The sequence below is a fragment of the Macaca mulatta genome, chromosome 7 (genome assembly GCF_049350105.2).
Source record: "Macaca mulatta isolate MMU2019108-1 chromosome 7, T2T-MMU8v2.0, whole genome shotgun sequence".
Classification (NCBI taxonomy): Eukaryota; Metazoa; Chordata; class Mammalia; order Primates; family Cercopithecidae; genus Macaca; species Macaca mulatta.
In genome coordinates, this window is record NC_133412.1 from 90,351,913 (window position 1) to 90,370,167 (window position 18,255).

General features: G+C 49.0%; 1 protein-coding gene across 2 annotated transcripts in view; it reads right to left on the bottom strand.

The window, feature by feature from the left end:
* Positions 1 to 14,139: 14,139 nt before the first annotated feature.
* The window catches only part of ADAMTS17 (ADAM metallopeptidase with thrombospondin type 1 motif 17), a 362,991-nt gene continuing 358,875 nt past the window's right edge, over positions 14,140 to 18,255 (bottom strand). For both annotated transcript variants that reach the window (XM_077940459.1, XM_077940458.1), the window contains one exon: positions 14,140 to 17,261. In XM_077940459.1, the coding sequence (XP_077796585.1) occupies positions 17,101 to 17,261 (161 nt within the window). In that variant the 3' untranslated portion in view covers positions 14,140 to 17,100. The remainder of the gene's footprint in view (positions 17,262 to 18,255) is intronic.

An 18,255-nucleotide genomic window follows, 5' to 3' on the forward strand; every position in this document is an offset into this window, starting at 1 on the left:
CAGGACTTGGGGTTGTTCTGTCTATGGGCTGACTCTCAGGTTTCTCACTTTTGTAAAAACGGAGGAAGGTGGAGCCACTCAAATATTGAGACACATAGGCCCCGGGCAGGAGCCAGGGGTCTGAGAAATGACCACTGTCAACTGTGGGAGACTCTGGAGGAAGGAGGAAGTGGCGCTCCCCACAGTCTGTTCCATGGAGTGCTAATAGCTGAACTAAACAGCCATGGCTACGGCCACTCTCAGCACTTTAAGATATTATTCCATTCCCTCTGGCACCTGTTGTCAGACTGGTATTCCTTCCAGGGTGCCTGTCTTTTCTCTGGTTGCTTTTAAGATTTCCTCTTCCTCCTTGATTTCTGTAGTTTCAATATGATGTATGAGGTGTGGATTACCTCTGTGTATTCTGTCACTCTTGTCTTCAATTCTTGCACATCCCCAGCCATGATCTCAATACATTTCCTCTTCCATTTCTTTGATTCTCCTCTCTGGAGTGGCGTTTAGACAAAAGTCAACACCTTTCAAACTCTTTGCCTTTTCTTAACTACACCTTTTTTTCTTTTCTTTTCTTTTTTTTTTTCTTTTTTGTGAAATGGAGTCTTGCTCTGTCACCCAGGCTGGAGTGCAGTGGTGTGATTTTGGCTCACTGCAACCTCCGCCTCCTGGGTTCAAGCGATTCTCCTGCCTCAGCCTCCCGAGTAGCTGAGATTACAGGCGTGTGCCACCACACCTGGCTAATTTTTGTATTTTTAGTGGAGATGGAGTTTCACCATGTTGGCCAGGCTGGTCTCGAACTCCTGACCTCAGGTGATCCACCCATCTCGGCCTCCCAAAGTGCTGGGATTACAGGCTTGAGCCAACGTGCCCTGCCTACACTTTCATTTTTAAAAAAGCTCCTTTGCCTCTCTACACTGCCTTCTGGGTACAACTCTTCCCTCTTCCACGTAACTTTCCCATTCACGAGCCCTGTGTGGGATTCCTTTGTCTCTAGCATTTACTCAGGGCTTTGAGGTTTTCATTGTAACCACTTTGCTCGTCAATTATAACTTTTTTTCTTGTTGGTTCTTTTCTCTACTTGATTTTGTTTCATGATTTCCTGCTCTTTGATCTTTTTGAACATCCTAAAACAACTGTGTAAGTCTAGCTCACAAATAAGCCACTGGCCTTGTGCAGATAGACACGGCCGTTCATCTTGACCAGCCAGCTTCGTCTGGACAGAGAGAGCCACACAGGACTCCTCACTGGTCTGACCTGTCAATCCACTCAGAAAAGCACAGGCCGTGCCATCAGGAAATGATATTTGGGATGAGTGCAATGTCAGAGGCATGAAGTTCATTTGAGGGTGCTTATGAGGGAGGCATTCAAACTTTGAGAACTTGGCTTTGCGGAGTTAGATCAGAAAGACAGCAGATCTGATTTCTCTTTGGGCAGAGGTTTGTTTATTCTGCATTCAGAGCCAACAGCCGTATTCGTTTTGAGCTCACTTAAATATTTTTCCACATTTGGGCAGAGTCACTCATTTCCAAGAGAAGGGCACAGTAACATATTGTTATGACTCTCTGAGGACAGGGGACTGTGCATTCATCCTACATCCCCTACCCTGTATCTGCCACACTGCTCAATAAAAGTTTATTGACTTACATTGTAAAATGGTTGTTTAATATATGAGTCATGATATAAATTTTTATATACCATAACTTACATTTTCAGATGGGTGTTACAGCCACTTTGGGAGCCTCTGTCTTAATTGAACAATGTGGCCATTGCTCCAGAGGTTGCAGGAACCTCATTGAAATTGCTCTATGGCCATTAGATATGAGCCACAGTAGACTGTCCCATGTCAGCTCTGTGGCCACACTTCACATGTATGCACTGTGTGGATGTATATATGTGCGTGTAGATATATATAGGATAAAAATGCAATATTATAACGTAACATGTATATATTACATTCTTATTTTGTTAGAGAAAATATTGGCAAAACCCACTAGCATCTCAAACTCACACCACTGCAACATTTGCAACACCGTCTCTTCCTTTCCTGTATCCCAATTTAACAAAATGGCATTTGGCTCCCACTGAGGTTTCAAAATCTCTCAGTATTTGATAGGTCAACAGTTATAATCGTATGTTGACTTTGCAATATACTATTTTAATGATGTGTTAATACAGAGCAATCCTTGGATGGGATTTCCAGAATTGCTGTTTTATAACTATCAACTGGCATGTTAAAACTAACCTCAGTGGCGAGAAAGCCAGTTGCTGGGGATGCATCGTGAGCCAAAGGATTGTTGAACGTGTGACTGGCACACACACAGAAATAAGTTGGAAGTGAGCACACAGAGACCTCTAAAACTTCTAAAGAATAGTCTGCAACGATCCTGGGTGGGTAGTTTGCAAGAGAATTTTTAAAGGGTACTTGGTATTCTAAAGGCTCAGTACAAACACAGCCCTTAGGGCAGCCCCCAAGTCCCCAGGGATCTACCAGCTGACCCTCAGTGGAAGTTTCTGCATCTATGATGGGGCCAAGTCAGAAGTGGATAATCCTCTTAAATTGGAGAAGGTGGGAAATAATGCAGGAAATGGAAAGGGAGGGAAGAGGGAAGGAGATGGATGTAGGGAGAGAGGAGAGAATAAATACACGAGAAAGAGGCAGAAAAGTGAGAAGGTAAGATCGGGTGCATGGAAAGATAAAATTTTGGAGAGAGAGACAGGGTGGGGAGGAAAGAGCTTGTTGGAGACTTAAGGGACCCTGTCATTTTCCCTGAGCCTCATCACAGCAGTGCTGGGCTGTTCGTAAATATGGATAATGGTGGGATCTGTGGTAGCCCTGTTAAGGGCTGACGTTTATCCTGATGGCTCTGCCAGGAAGGAGTTTTGTTTTGGCTCTACTGGGCTCCAGCTACCAATGAATTCTTTTTGTTTGTTTGTTTCTTTTTGTTTTTTTGAGACAGAGTCTTGTTCTGTCACCCAAGCTGGAGTGCAGTGTCACAATCTCGGCTTACTGCAAACTCTGCCTCCCAGGTTCAAGCGATTCTCCTGCCTCAGCCTCCCGAGTAGCTGGGACTACAGGTACACACCACCATGCCTGGCTAATTTTTGTATTTTTAGAAGAGACAGGGTTTTGCTGTGTTGGCCTCAAGTGATCTGCCTGCCTCAGCCTCCCAAAGTGCTGGGATTACAGGTGTGAGCCACCACACCGGGCTTCCAACAAACTCTGATTCACTTTTTGCCACAATGGGATAGATTCCCCCAGACATGAGCATCTAGTCTTTTCCAGGGGAAATCCCAGTGTTCTCCTGAGAAATTCTAGGAGGAAAATCTTCATATTTCTTGGTCTTTTTTTATTTTCTAGACAGGGTCTCTATCTATCATCCAAGCTGCAGGGCAGTGGTGTGATCATGGCTCACTGCAGCCTCAACCTCCTGGGTTCAAGCAATCGATCCTCCCACCTTAGCCTCCCAAGAAGCTGGGACTACAGGAGTATACCACTAGACCTGGCTAATTGTTTATTTTTTTGTAGAGGCGAGGTCTTGTTATGTTGCTCAGGCTGATCTTGAACTCCTGGCTTCAAGTGATCCTCCCGCCTTGATCCTCCTCCTAAAAGGCTGGCATTATAGGTGTGAGTCACCGTGTCTGGTCATCTTGGTCATTTTTTAATGTTGTCCCCTGAAATGTTGTGGCTGCTCAGGCTCTGAAAGGGGATGTCTTTCTGAGGAGGGGCTTCCAAGCCACGGGGATGACAAGTTCACAGCACACGAGGCATGCCAGTGGTCCCTGGTTAAGGAAATCCCGAAGTGGGTGAGCTCCCATGTCACGCTGGGTCCCAGCCGGCATTCAGGCTTGTCCTGAGGATACCATGAACCATGCAGTTAGAGCTTTTATTCTAGAGACACCAGGTGGTGGTGCCACATCAGGCTTTTCAATGATCCTCTCCTAGACCATGAACGTTCTCTGCCTTCTGAGTCGTCACTTTCCTATTCCACAGATAAAATGAAAAAGCGAGAAAACAGCTTCTATCACCATGACAGCCACCTGGAAACACCTATCTCTGTTGGCAACGGGGAGCATTTGGAAAGTGGTAAGCATCTTTTCCTTATTGATTTACAACTGGTTGTCCAGATGTTTGTATCATTTGAGGTATAAGCCAAAAAAAATTATTAGAATATGTTTGACTAGGCGTGGTGGCTCATGCCTGCAATCCCAGCACTTTGGGAGGTTGAGGCAGGTGGATCACTTGAGGTCAGGAGTTTCAAGACCAGCCTGGCCAACATGGTGTAAACCCCACCTCTACTTAAAATACAAAAATTAGCCGGGTGTGGTGGCATGCATCTGTAATCCCAGCTACTTGGGAGGCTGAGGCAGGAAAATCGCTTGAACCTGAGAGGTAGAGATTGCAGTGAGCCAATATGTGCCACTGCACTCCAGCCTGGGCGACAGAGCAAGACTCTGTCTCAAAAAAAAAAAAAAAAAAAGTTAGAGTATGTTCTTATTACCCAGTATAAACATGTCTTGGTATAATCTTTAGCTTATCTGAAAATAATGTAAACAATAGAATGGGAACTAACAAAGGTTAAGTATATTCACTTAGCAGGTACACATGCTGGGCATCGGGGCTCCAGTGATACAAAAGTGCTACATGAGTTCCCTGTTAATAATACTGGGTTATGAGAAGTACTGAGGGGTGCTTAAAGACAGTAACTGTGACTGGGAGGCCGTGTTAGCTAGATGCTTGGAACAGCTGTGTGAGGGGTCACGTGGGAACTGAGACATGACAGATGCAGAGATTTCAGCAGTGGAAAGACCATCAGGATAAGAGATGGGTGTGTTACCTAAGCGGGGAGCAGCACCTGCTGAGGCCCGAAGGCAGGAAAGAGGGCGGAAGCCTCACAGCAGACAGAAAGGAGATTGGCTGGGCGTCCTGTGTGGGAAGGACAGGGTAGGAGAGGAGGGAACAGGGGTCTGAGAGGACCACAGGGGTGAGAAGCTATCAGGGTGTTAAGCAGGAAATGTCACTTATGTTTTTGTTATGATTTACATTTTTCTGGTATTACCCTGGCTAGGGTGTGGAGAGTGTGTTGGAGGGAGACGGTCAGGAAATGTGATAGTCTGAACGTTTGTGTCTTCCCAAAATTCAGATGTTGAAATTTAATCCTCAGTGCAGTGGTGTTGGGAGGTAGGGCCTATGGGAGGTGATTAGGCCACAAGAGTGGAGCCCTCATGAATGGGATTAGAGTCCTTACTAAGAGAAACCAGAGAACATGTTCGCCCTTCTACCATGTGAGGACTCGGTGAGAAGGCAGACCCTTCAAGTACAGTGGGAGTCCTCACCAGACACTGATTCTGCTGGTGCCTTGATCTTCCAGCCTCTGGAACTGGGAGCGGTATGTCTCTGTTTGTAAATTACTCAGGCTAAGGTGTTTGTTATAGCAGCCCTAATGGACTATGATAGGAAGGTACTGCGGGGTCCTGGTGAAATGTCTGTGACTTGGCGCACAGCCACCGTGTGGCAGTGAAGATGGGGAGAAGCGGGCAGATTAGAGCCATCCTTTGGAGGTAGAACCAATGGTACTTGTGGCTGAATTGGGTTGAGGATAGGAAGGGAAACCGAGGAAAGAAAGGTGACTCTGATGTTTTGATATCAGACATTAGTTGGTTAGTGGTGCCATTTACTGATTTGGGGAAGCCACAGTTAACTGGGAATTTAATTTGTGAAAAATCTAAGTTTAAGGCATATGGTGTATGGTGTGGTGTGCCACACAGATCCTCCCTCAGGACTGAGGGGTGTCCCCCGCTGCCAGGAGTGGTGGCTGCTCACAGCTGAGTCTGTCCCCAACACCCTCTCAGCAGAAGACAGCGAACTCTCAAGATGGCATTCGTCCTGTGATATATGAAGGCCTGCCCCCTTGCCTCTGTTTGAGACAACTGTTCCACTCTACAGCTCCCCATGGTACCTGCCTGTGCCAAATCCTTTCTCACCCATCACAGGATTCCCGAGGGCACCTCCCAATCAACCTCCCCACAAGCCTCTATCTCAGACTGGCTGCTGAGAACCCAAACTAAGGCAGATGGTGCCAGGAGTGGTCCTAGGAAGCAGACCCTAAGATAGGACTTTGGAGCTGCCATCACCTGCCAGCTGGATACAAGGACTCCCCGTACTACCCCCTCCCCCCACATCACCTCCCTCCCCCCACACCACCTCCCTCCCCCCACCAACCTCCCAGGAGGAAGTCTCTGGCATCTGTATGGACAATGATTAAGCCTTCACTGATGGTGCAATAGCTCAGTCATTTGAAAGATACAGGGAAATAGAAATTCGAAGGCAAAGAAATTAAGTGGCTGTTGCCAGCGTTAGCGATGCACTGGAGAAAGACAATAAAAATGCTACAGATGATTAATCACTAATTTAAGGTGAAGTGTGAAACGAGGCCTTTATGTCCTAAGGGGACAGAAAGAGCTGAGGATCAGGCCAGGCTTTAATGGTAATGACTACAGAAGCTTCAGAGAAGGCTGAATTCTCAACCCCAGGAAGTTGGCTACATGAAGGTCACAATCCTGATTAGGAAGGAGTGGGACTCTGGGATTGGAACGGGCGGATACCTCAGTAAATGCCCTAAAAACTGTGAAACCCCACATTCTCTAGACATTTTCCAGCCTGCAGAAGTGGCCCTCTCTTCCCTATTAAAGCGATCTATCACTGCTCCCTTGCTTAAAGATGATGCTGAGGCCTTTGCCTTGTAAGATAATACAAATGCTGTGTTAGAATCAGGATCTCCCCCACCTCCCCTCCTGGTCACCAGATTCCTAAGTCACAATATAACTCGGGTGGAGGTGGAAAGGAACTAGACCCCGAAGGAGCTGCAGGCCCTAGCAAGAATGGACATGCAGACGCCAGGACAGTGTACCAGACCGGATCTGAGGTGCTGGATAAGGAACAGCAGACATCAAGGTAGAAGGGGGGAATTCTACCTCTTGCAGCGGGAGTTCTCTGCATGGATTTAACTCCCTCCCGAGGACCCTGGGAGGCAGATGGCTCACAGAATCTCGGGGACAGTGATGGTCTCGCAAAGTGCAGTAGAAGTGTTATGGAAGGAGCCGGACATGGTGGCTCACGCCTGTAATCCCAGCACTTTGGGAGGCTGAGGCGGGCGGATCACCTGAGGTCAGGAGTTCAAGACCAGCCTGGCCAACATGGCAAAACCCCATCTCTACTAAAAGTACGAAAAATTAACCAGGCGTGGTGGCGGGCATCTGTAATCCCAGCTACTCACGAGGCTGAGGCAGGAGAATCACTTGAACCCGGTAAATGGAGGTTACAGTGAGCTGAGATTGTACCACTGCAGTTCAGCCTTGGTGACAGAGCTAGATTCCATCTCAAAAAAAAAAAAAAAAAGGTGTTATGGTAGGTAGAGACAGAGGGTTCAGAGGAGTCAGAGGCTGGGCTTGCTAGGGAGGATATTCTCTGTAAGGCTGGAACACCTTCCGCCCCCCTCTGATGTTCCATAGGAGGGTCTGAGGGAAACTCCTCCATTTCCCAAAGCAGTGAGGAGGTCCTGCTGAAAGGGCAGCCGCATTGTGGAGAAGTTCCAGCAGAACCGTCCCCTATAGGTCATGGCTGACAGCAGGGGATGCTGTGCAGAACTGGGCTCCCTGATAGCAATTAGGCTAATAGGATCCCTAAACAAAGCCATAGGGTAAGCCCTTCACACTCAGAAAAAGGGTGGGTGTAAGATCATGATGAGCAGCAAGGTCAGAGAAGGAGCAGAGGGGACTGAGCTACAGATAGCGGTTGGAAATAGTTAATAGAGCCTTACTAGGGCAAGACAGATGAGCAGCCAACTTCCCATCTATAACTCAATTCGTTGTATATTTATAGTATTACTCAGTTTACACATTCAATAAAAAAGGATGATCACAAGAGCAACCATCCTGTCAAACATGATATCTTGCTCAGTTTCCAGTCTGAACTGGTTTTCATGCCCAGAATCCATTGACTGAAGGAGAGGCTGGGTCCCAGGGAGAAGGGTATAAGTTATTTGCCCCCAATCTTTCCCTAAAGGAACCTACAACCATTTACTTGTTGGAGAGAAATATACGCAGACATTTAGAGGACTGTTGCACACAGGATCCAAGTTGACACTGATACCCCAGATACTGAGTGTCATTGTGGTCCCTGTTTCAGAGTGACGGGGGATGGAGTTCACATAATAAATGGGGCCTGGTCCAGGTTTGGCTACAGTGGGTCTGGTGGGTCCATGAAGCCTCCCAGTGATAGTTTCCCCTTCCCTAAATGCGTACGGGTAATGCGTGGACTTGGTCCTTGGCCTGTAGGGTAAAGAACTACTGTAGTGGGGAGGGCCAAGTAGAAGCCTGTGAAACTGCCTCCCTCTCCCCAGGTGTATAGATCACCCTTGACATAACTAACTCCATCTTAGAAAAAGACTGCATTATATATTTCTTTTTTCTTTTGAGGTGGAGTCTTACTCTGTCCCAGGCTGGAGTGCAGTAGTGCGATCTCGGCTCACTGCAACCTCTGCCTCCTGGGTTCAAGCTATTCTCCTGCCTCAGCCTCCTGAGTAGCTGGGATTACAGGCATGTGCCATCACACCCAGCTAATTTTTTTGTATCTTTAGTAGAGATACTGGGATTTCACTATGTTGACCAGGCTGGTCTCGAACTCCTGACCTCGTGATCCACCCGCCTTGGCCTCCCTCCATTATATATTTCACAGGGCACTTTGCCAACAAGGATAAGGAAACTGTTTTGCTTAGGAAACAAATAAAAAAATTAAGACTGCATCCAACCAGATAAGGTCACAAATAAGCATACTCTTCTATTTAATACTATCAGCTCTCGCCAGAGGACTCTGTGACCATAAAAGAACAGCCCTTCAGCAGCTTGAACAGGCCATCTTAACTGACACCGTCTTGCAGTCACTTATGATAAGAACTTGGCATCTGCCTCCAAAGGCTCTGCCATATCAAAGGTGCTTCCTTGCAAGACCAATGGACCGGCCAACCCAGCCCAGGACTCCTTTTGTCTTACTTCCCCTGGCCTGGTTGGTTAATTCTTTCAATCTTTTTCTCTTGATGTTAAATGTTACTTTGTTTACTGTGGAATGTTTAATCTGTAACATTTATATAGTGACTATGTATATTATTATTATTATTATTATTATTTTTGAGACTGAGTCTCCCTTTGTCACCCAGGCTGGAGTGTAGTGGCGTGATCTCTGCTCACTGCAATCTTCACCTCCCAGGTTCAAGTGATTCTCTTGCCTCAGCCTCCAGAGTCCCAGTGCCTAGGACTATAGGCACCTGCCATCATGCCTGGTTAAGTTTCGTATTTTTAGTAGAGATGGGGTTTCACCAAGTTGGACAGGCTGGTCTTAAACTCCTGACCTCAGTTGATGCACTTGCCTCGGCCTCCCAAAGTACTGGGCTTATAGGTGTGAGTGACTATGTGTACTATTATGCATGGTTTGCAATATTGACTGACCTGTTGGAGGGGCTTGAGCCCGGTGCCCGTGGCTTTGACTACCAAGTGAATGGATAGTACTAAGGAGAACTGCATACTTGGGAACTCCAGGGAACTTTGGGCTTGTGTGATTGAAATGGCATCAGTAAAAGTCTGACACTGTAGAAAGATACAAATGTTTGTGGACCTGGTTATCTCTAATCTTGCACTACTCATGACACCAGGCAAGACAGTAAATCAATAGCGATGTTGCAACCCAGTGAGAATAGCATATTTGATTCTCATTCTTAAAGACCTAAAGGATGCTGCTGTGGTTGTCCCCATCATATTTCCGCACAATTCCTCAGTCTGGCCTCTACAAAATTCAGAGTGGATCTTCTCTGACCACAGTGGACTACTGCAATTTTATCCAAGAATGAGCCCCACGCAAACTGCCATGCCAGGTGTGATATCTTTGCTAGAGCAGATGAACATGATTCAGATGCAAGGAAGATGGTCAGTGACTGGGGGAGGCATTCATTTCCATCCATATTAGAAAGGAAGAGTTGGGGCCAAGGAAGTGTGACAGACACAAGTTTCCGCTTGTCTTCCCTGGGGCTGATGTTAATTCTATTATGATATAGCCTGAGAGGGCCTGGATTGTAAAGACTCTCCCAAGAACTTGGGCTGATCCACTGTATCTGTGACATCACGTTAATCAGACCAGATGAGCAGGAAGTGGCAAGTTAACTAGAGGCCGTGGTAGGACACATGGACTCTAGGCTGGGGGAGAAAAGCCCCATGGAGATTTGAGGGCCTTTTTTTTTTTCTTTTTTTTCTTTTTTTTTTTTTTTTTTTTTTTTTGAGATGGAGTCTCGCTCTGTCACCCAGGCTGGAGTGCAGTGGTGAGATCTCAGCTCACTGCAACCTCTGCCTCCCGGGTTCAAGCAATTCTCCTGCCTCAGCCTCCCAAGTAGCTGGGACTACAGGTGCATGCCACCACGCCCGGCTAATTTTTGTATCTTTAGTAGACATGGGGTTTCACCATGTTGGCCAGGATGGTCTTGATCTCCTGATCCACCCGCCTCGGCCTCCCAAAGTGCTGGGATTACAGGCATGAGCCACCGTGCCCGGACTGAAGGATCATTTTATTGGTGAAGTTTGTAGGAGTCCAGTACCTGGGGGCGTGTCAGGACATGCTCTCCAAAAGGAAGGACACTTTATTGAATCATGCCTCCCCATCATTAAGAATGAATTACAATATGCCAAAAGCCTCTTTGGCTCCTGGAGGTAGTCCAAGGAGAATCGTTCCCTGGCAGTAGGACTGAGCCTAATGGAACTGGCTCCATGTGCCAGGCTGGACATCAGCTGCTGGACGGTGCCTGTCATGTGCCTTCCCTCCTTTTAAAATAGGGAGTGTCTGCAGTGGTTGTCTTATGCTGTTGACACCATCTTCTCTTGACCCTCTCGGTGGAGGGAAGAGGATGTCTGTCTTTAGTTCTTGGGATTTTTAGAACCAGTGCTCAAGGACCTGTGCCTGGGGAGCCACGCTGGAGGAGCCACATCAGCACCTGATTCAGGGGATGCAGTCCTGAGCCTGATGCTGAAAGGAGATGAGACTTTAGGGCTGAGGTGGGGGAGGGGTGAGTGTATTTTACATGTATGTGTGAGTATGAAGGTTAATTTTATACATCAACTTGCCTGTGTTAAGGGATGCCCATGATTTCCGGAAGTGTCTGTGAGGCTGTTTCTGGAAGAGATAAGTGTCTGAATCCATAGGCTGAGGAAAGAAGATCCACCTTCACCAAGGTGGGTGGGCACCATCCAATCTGCAGAGGGCCCGAATAGAACAGAGAGGCTGAGGAAGGGTGAATCTGCACTCTCTGCTGGAGCTGGACCATCCGTCTTCTCCTCTGCCCCCAGAACTCCCGGTTCTCCGGCCTTTGGACTGAGACTGAATTGCAGTGGCAGCTTTCCTGAGTCTCCCGCTGGCAGACAGCAGATGGCAGGACTTCTTGGCCTCCAATCATCATGTGAGCCAATTCCCATAATAAATCTCCTCTTATCTATCCTCTTGGTTCCATTTCCCTGGAGAACCCCAACGAATACAGGGGATGTGTGTGAATCTTCCAAAAATGGCCATAACAATGTTCCCCACTCTACCTGCTCTTCCAGAACCCTGACACCACCCCCAGCAAGAGGCGGACGCTTTGTCCCCCCCGCCGCCCTTAAACTCGACTGAGCCTTTGTGCCTGCCTTGCTCTTAGAGTATGGTGGGAGTGATGCTGTGGAAATTCTGAGTTGTCACAAGAGGTTGTGCAGCTCACTCTCAGGATGTTTGCCACCAAAATCCCATCATCCCTTAGAGAGGCCCCTTGCAGGTGTCCCGGCTGATGGTCCTAGCCGAAGTTCTGACTGGCAGCTGGCATCAGCGGCCACAGGTGCAAGACCACAGCCTTTCTGACCCTTCCAGTCTCTACTTGTCCTTTGAGCCACCCCAGCAGAGGTGAGTGGCCCTCCCCAAACCCCCTGCCCAAATTGCAGATTTAGGACAACTATGAAGCGCTATCTTAGGCCCAAACTTCCCGGGGGATTGAGTATGCACGTGGAGAGTCACGCGTGAGTACAGAGGTGGGCCAGGGTGGCTGTCAGGGCCCAAAATGTTCACTTGGAAAAGAACAGGATGCACGTGGTTTAGAAAGTCTTGAGTCCAGGTAATATGACCTAGGGAGAAAGTATATAGAAAAGGGTGGAGGGCTGAGCTTGGGGCACTTCATCACTAGCCAGATGGCGGGGAGAGGGGAGGAAAGCCAGCAGTGGGTGGTGCTGCAGAGGGGCTGCGTCAAAGGGGAGGGCCGCTGGGAGCTGGGGAACAGGACACTAGGATGTCCACGCAACCTGATGCCATGAAGTCATTGGTGACCTGTCAAGAAGAGCGTTAGTGCAGAGCAGAGGGTGAAAGCCAGGGGAGTTCATGACCAGAAGTGAGGCGGTGTGTGGAGTGCTGCTGGGGTGGTGGGGGGGATGTCAAGTGATGGTGGGAGGGCTGGCTTTCCAGGAGGGCTGGGCACCGCTTCCTTGTCAGGCAGAGAAGGTGGACACATGCAGGTAGGTTTGTACCTGGAAGCAGAAAGGCAAGGGCTTTTGCTGAGACCTTTTACACAGAGAGGGCGCTGCAGTAAAAGCTTCCAACCCCAGCCCTTCTAGTCTGTGTCCAGGTCAGTGAACAAACCCACAGAGGACATCCTGACCTTTCTCTCTTCGGAGCTGTGCTCCTCTGGCTCATTCCCAGCTCTGTGCATCTCCAGGCTTCTCTGCCCTGTGGGGCTGTGGGCTCCTGAGTAGGACTTCTGTTCCTTTGCATTCTCTGCGGTTCTAGGAAGTGCTTGGTCCCTGACAGATGCCCACTCAACACTTGCTGATGGAGAGCTTGTCAATTTCATCTAACAAACCGGAATCACTGGGCCATCCAGGAATCGAAGCAGAACATGAAGAAATTCCATGCAAACAGGGCTGTTAAAAGCCAACCCGCCAGAGAGGGCAGAATGGAGGAAGGACGAGAGGGTTCCACGTCCTGGAGGCAGGTGGGCGATGGTTCTCAAGAATTAACACAAACCACGGGTTTTCCAGTGACCAGGGGGCTGTGGGCAGTATGTTGTCTGTCAAATTATTTATTTCGTTAGTGAGATTTCTGGGTGCTACTCCATTTTTCTTTTCTTAGATAGGGTCTTGCTGTGTTGTCCAGGCTGGAGTACAGTGGCACAATCACAGCTCACTGCAGCCTCCAACTACTGGGCTCGAGTGATGTTCCTGCCTCAGCCTTCTGAGTAGCTGAGAGGGACTACAGGAGTATGCCACCACACCCAGCTAACTTTAGTAGACAGGGGTCTCACTATTTTGCCCAGGCTGATCAACTCTTGGCCTCAAGTGATCCTCCCATGTCAACTTCCCAAAGTTCTGGGATTACAGGTGTGAGCTGCTGCGCCTGGCCTGCTTTAGTCTTAATAGAGGGCTCTAAGGTTGTGGGTGTGGAGGTTTCTCCTGACTCCGGGAGGAGATGGACTCCCCATCCCTGTAAGCTGTGACATGTGTGTTCCATGTCAGGCCCAGATGGCATCCAAATGGCTGTGGTTGTTCCCACTGTGGTGGTGGTGTGGCACCCCTGTCCTGTCCGCAGTGCTGGGGGATGTGCAGGGCCGTGACTTGCCGTCACATCTGCTGGCGGAGGGAAGCTGTGAGGGCTGTTGGCAGGGTTGTGGGGTGGGGGTAGCGGGTGGAGAGTTCAGCATGGCTCTCCGGCCAGCATGGCCAGGGCCTGCACTCTGCAGCACAGGTCTTGGAGCCTGGGCTGCTCTGCCAGTGAAGTGGCTGCTCTACATCAATCAGATGCACAGGCTCCCAGCACAACTGTCAGACCCTCATGTCCCCACCCAGGGTTTTGCAACCACAAAGGGATGAGGCCAGGACTGAATGATTTGTTAGCACTCGCTCATGGAGATGCAGCCATCCCTCAGAACTGCATTTCCCAGTGACCTCTGACACCAACTCCAGCTGTGGCCAGCAGGCTCCCCGCAGCCAAGTCCCTGGCAAGCCAGGTGACCGCCACAGTGGGGAAGGACACAGCCTCCCCGTCAGCCCTGAGGACTGGCTTTCGTCTTTTACTTCACAGACAGCTTAAAACCATTATGGAAAAACATTTTATTACACATATTCAACTTGCTTCCAATGAAATGATTAATTTTTCATGTATAATGGCATCCAATGTTTGTCTTCTGTTTTTTTTTTTTCCTTTCAAAACCAGCACCAAAAAGAAAGTAAAACAAAAATACCATGGGTACAGTATGTAATGCAAGTTAACTAATGGAAAATATATACATTTGACTCTGAAATGAAAAAAGAACAATAGTATTGCCATTGAGGCTCTTTTCCTGCATTCTGATCATATCAAGCCATGGTCAACTGAGAGGGTTTCATTTTGCACCAATAAAAATAGCACCATAGGATCGTGAGGCTCTAGTTAGTAACACGTGTGCAAGCACAAAGGTACAGTACTTGAGGGACAGTACAGGGTGTTGTTAACAATACAGAGACATCACTGCTGTGATCAGAGTCTAGTGGGACAAGAATGTCATGATGGTTTCACTGAAATCACTGCTCGTGCCATGAACAGGAAGGCAGGCTGGTGGATTTCAAGATAAGCTAAAAGGCCAGGCACGGTCGCTCACTCCTGTAATCCCAGCACTTTGGGAGGCCGAGGCAGGTGGATCACAAGGTCAGGAGAATGAGACCATCCTGGCTAACACGGTGAAACCCCGTCTCTACTAAAAATACAAAAAAGTAGCCGGGTATGGTGGCGGGCGCCTGTAGTCCCAGCTGCTCGGGAGGCTGAGGCAGGAGAATGGCGTGAACCCGGGAGGCGGAGTTTGCAGTGAGTCAAGATCGCGCCACTGCACTCCAGCCTGGGTGACAGAGCGAGACTCCATCTCAAAAAAAAAAAAACAAAAAACAAAAAAAATGAGCTAAAAGAGCTCCAAAGATGCGGACTTTAGGGGAACTAATGGGGGTGTCTGACAACCCAATCAATCCCTTTCATTCTGAGGGTGTGGGGCCCTTGCCAGGGTGACCAGGGGGCATATTTAGAGGCCCGGGGCCCATGCAGGAGACCAAGCTAAGGCTTCCTTAGTGAGCTAGCTCAGCTCTGCTCCTTGGCTGCAAAAGTCTAAATGTCTTTTGGTGAATTAACAGTTCATTTGGGGATGAAGGAAATGGAATCTCAGCTCCCCCAAAATTTTGAGGGCTTTGTGAAAATGGGAATTCAGGGGAGTCTTCTGGTGGCCAGGCCTGACGGGGAGGACAGAGTTCTGCACAGGCCCCGGGGTGAGGGTGGGCCGCTCCATCCTGGCACTCTCAGTTCTTTCCACAGAGCACCCACAGAAGTTTCTCAACACTTCTCGTTGATTCAAGTGGAAGTGAGTAAATTCCCTGACATCCCTACCGCTTCTCTGCCTCTGGGGTAGTCCAAACACAAACACAGCTCGTCAGACAGGGTGGAGAACGCAGAGAGGTTTCTTTCTGATTTAAGCTAACTCTACTGTTGTGACATCTAACAAAACAAAACACAGAAACACAGCACCAATAAATCAAGAAGCACTGGGAGATGATCCCATGGAAATTAGTCCAAGTGAGACCTTCTGTCTGAAATCAGGGAGGAGGTGTGTTTCTTATGGTAAAGTCCTAGAACATAAGCACCCATGAAATGCCCACCAAGTTGGTGAGCAAAAACAGGCCTCCTGGCATCTAGGGTCTCTGTTTCCAGCCTTCCTGGCCTCCTTGCAGGCAGAGTTCTACCATCCTCTGTGTTCTCAAAGAGGCCACTCTGTTCATCTGCTACCAGGCGTGAGGGGGCTGCAGGAGGGAAGGACCTTCATCATGCATCATCCTTGCCCCACCAAGAAGATGGGTCAGTGATGACAGGCGTGATGATAATGGCTACCACAGAGTCTGGGCTACAGGAAGGCTCAGTGGGTGTGCAGCAGTGCGGGCCAGATGGCGTTCCTCCCCTGGTCCTGCCACATCAGGCTGCTCCGTGCCAGGATAGAGCAGTCAGGCCTTGCTCTATACATCCTAGGCCTGGGTTTTTGTCCTCAGAGGTCCCAAATGTCGTCTTCAGATAAATGGCCAAGGTTGGTAGAAAGCCACTGGGATGTGGTACAGCATCTCTAAGGTGCAAAGCTTTAGGAAGTGCGGGCCAGAGTGGATGCTCCTGGAAGGTGGGGCAGATGCCCATCTGCCCCAACGAAGCTGGCCCAAGCTTACCTTTGCCTTAGGCAGCAACCCCATCACCACAATTACCGTTTCCCATTTCACAGCACCTTGAAGAAAGGCCCTTCTGTTTCCCTACACGGTGGACAGCAGAGCTCTGAAAATTAGATGCTTCCCCAAACCCAGACTGTCTTGGAACATTCTTGCCATGTGGGTGGTGTGAACTGCGTGGCACTGTTGTCCTCGTTGGCATACATAGTTTACACTCTCAGGGACGAGACTTCCAAGGCAACACCTAGGATTTAGACACTGTGTTGTCAGAGACAGGCATGGAGGCAATGTCCTGGTTCTCATGTGGTCAAGAAGGTAGATGAAGAGAAAACGTGGGCTCAGCAGCCCGGCCCTCTCCAGAGAAGCCACGGGTAGAGGCTCACGAACACCTGCCCCTCCCTCCAGGGTATCGCCGGCTTTCAGAATAAAGCCTCTTCTAACATGTCTCGTTTTGGGGATGTTTCCTCCATGATATACCAAGCACTGGGAATTCAAATGTCGAAAGCGAGCCAAGACAGGAACACTAAATGATGTCTCTCTTTTGACGGTTGTCTGCCAGAGGTGCTCCCCTTCGAGGTACCTGGAATCCTAGAAATTAAAGTTATTTTGTGACTCATGCCTACTTTTTCCTCACTGTAGAAAGCCATCCAGTGGCTGTTAACAATATATTAAGTACAGAAGCTTTAATGGCAAACGTCAAGTCCACACTCATGTTCTATGCAGTTGTATTCTTGTGGTAGCCTTGTGGGGGCATGGCCGCAAGGCTGATACGCTTGGGGGTGGGCGGCTTTCAGACCTCGAGTCTGAGCCTTGAGCGACCCCCGGGGCTGCGCGTCACGAGCTTGGCGGTGGCTGGCGCATCTTGTTTGCATAGAAGTCCCTGCAGGTCTGGCAGCAGCGCTGGTACCACCGCATGTCCTGGCAGAGGTTCTTTTCTCGGATGACCCGGCAATACACCGTCCACTGGTCTCGCGTGCATTTGTAGGTCAGAGCAGCTAAGGGGACAAAAGAGAACACCCAGGGTCAGGGATGGCCCAGGCGTGTCCTGATGCACGCCCAGGGAGGGCTTGTGGTCCCACCGTCTGGGCTCCCTCACCCTTGTGCACATGTCAACCCTATGCACTGATTAGGCCATGCCTCCTCCCAGGGCACTGGGGGTGCCACTTTCTGTCACAGGGACGCACCCTTGCATCCAAACCCAACCACATGACAGCGTGGTGGTCTGGCTGCCTCTCCAGGGAAGAGGGCACAGGCCACCTTGCTTCCAAGCTAAATGACACTTACTGTTTTGTGGCTGAGGGTACCATTATTGTAGGCATTTATAAAACAGGACGACATGGAACAGTGAACATCAAAGGACCCCAAAAAGCATGAGGTCCAAGACATACAAGTGGCCCAAATATCCTTCAGGGTCTTGATTGTACAGAGAGAAGGCCCTGCTTGAGGGTGGTCTCTGGAAGTCACCAAGCAGGCCCGTGCTTGCAAAAGCCACAACTATACTTCCGGCAGCCCAAAGGCCTCCCCTGGAACAAAGATGCTACAAATCCCCTGCATTTCAGTGAGTTTCCAGCCTCAGGTAGGAAAATATTTCTCAGGGACTTCTATTTAGCAAAACAGAAACTCTGTTAAAAGGAATTATATCATTGTTTTGTATGTGTTGAGACAGAGTCTCACTCTGTCGCCCAGGCTGGAGTGCAGTGGCGCAATCTCGGCTCACTACAGCCTCTGCCTTCTGGGTTCAAGCGATTCTCCTGCCTCAGCCACCTGAGTAGTGGGGACTACAGGCATGTGCCACCACGCCTGGCTACTTTTTGTATTTTTAATAGAGACAGGGTTACACTGTGTTGGTCAGGCTGGTCTTGAGCTTCTGACCTCAGGGATCCACCCATCTTGGCCTCCCAAAGTGCTGGGATTTACAGGCATGTGCCACCACACCTGGCCAGATCTTTAAGTGCTCCTCGTCTCCTCGCATCACCACTGACCTGGGGC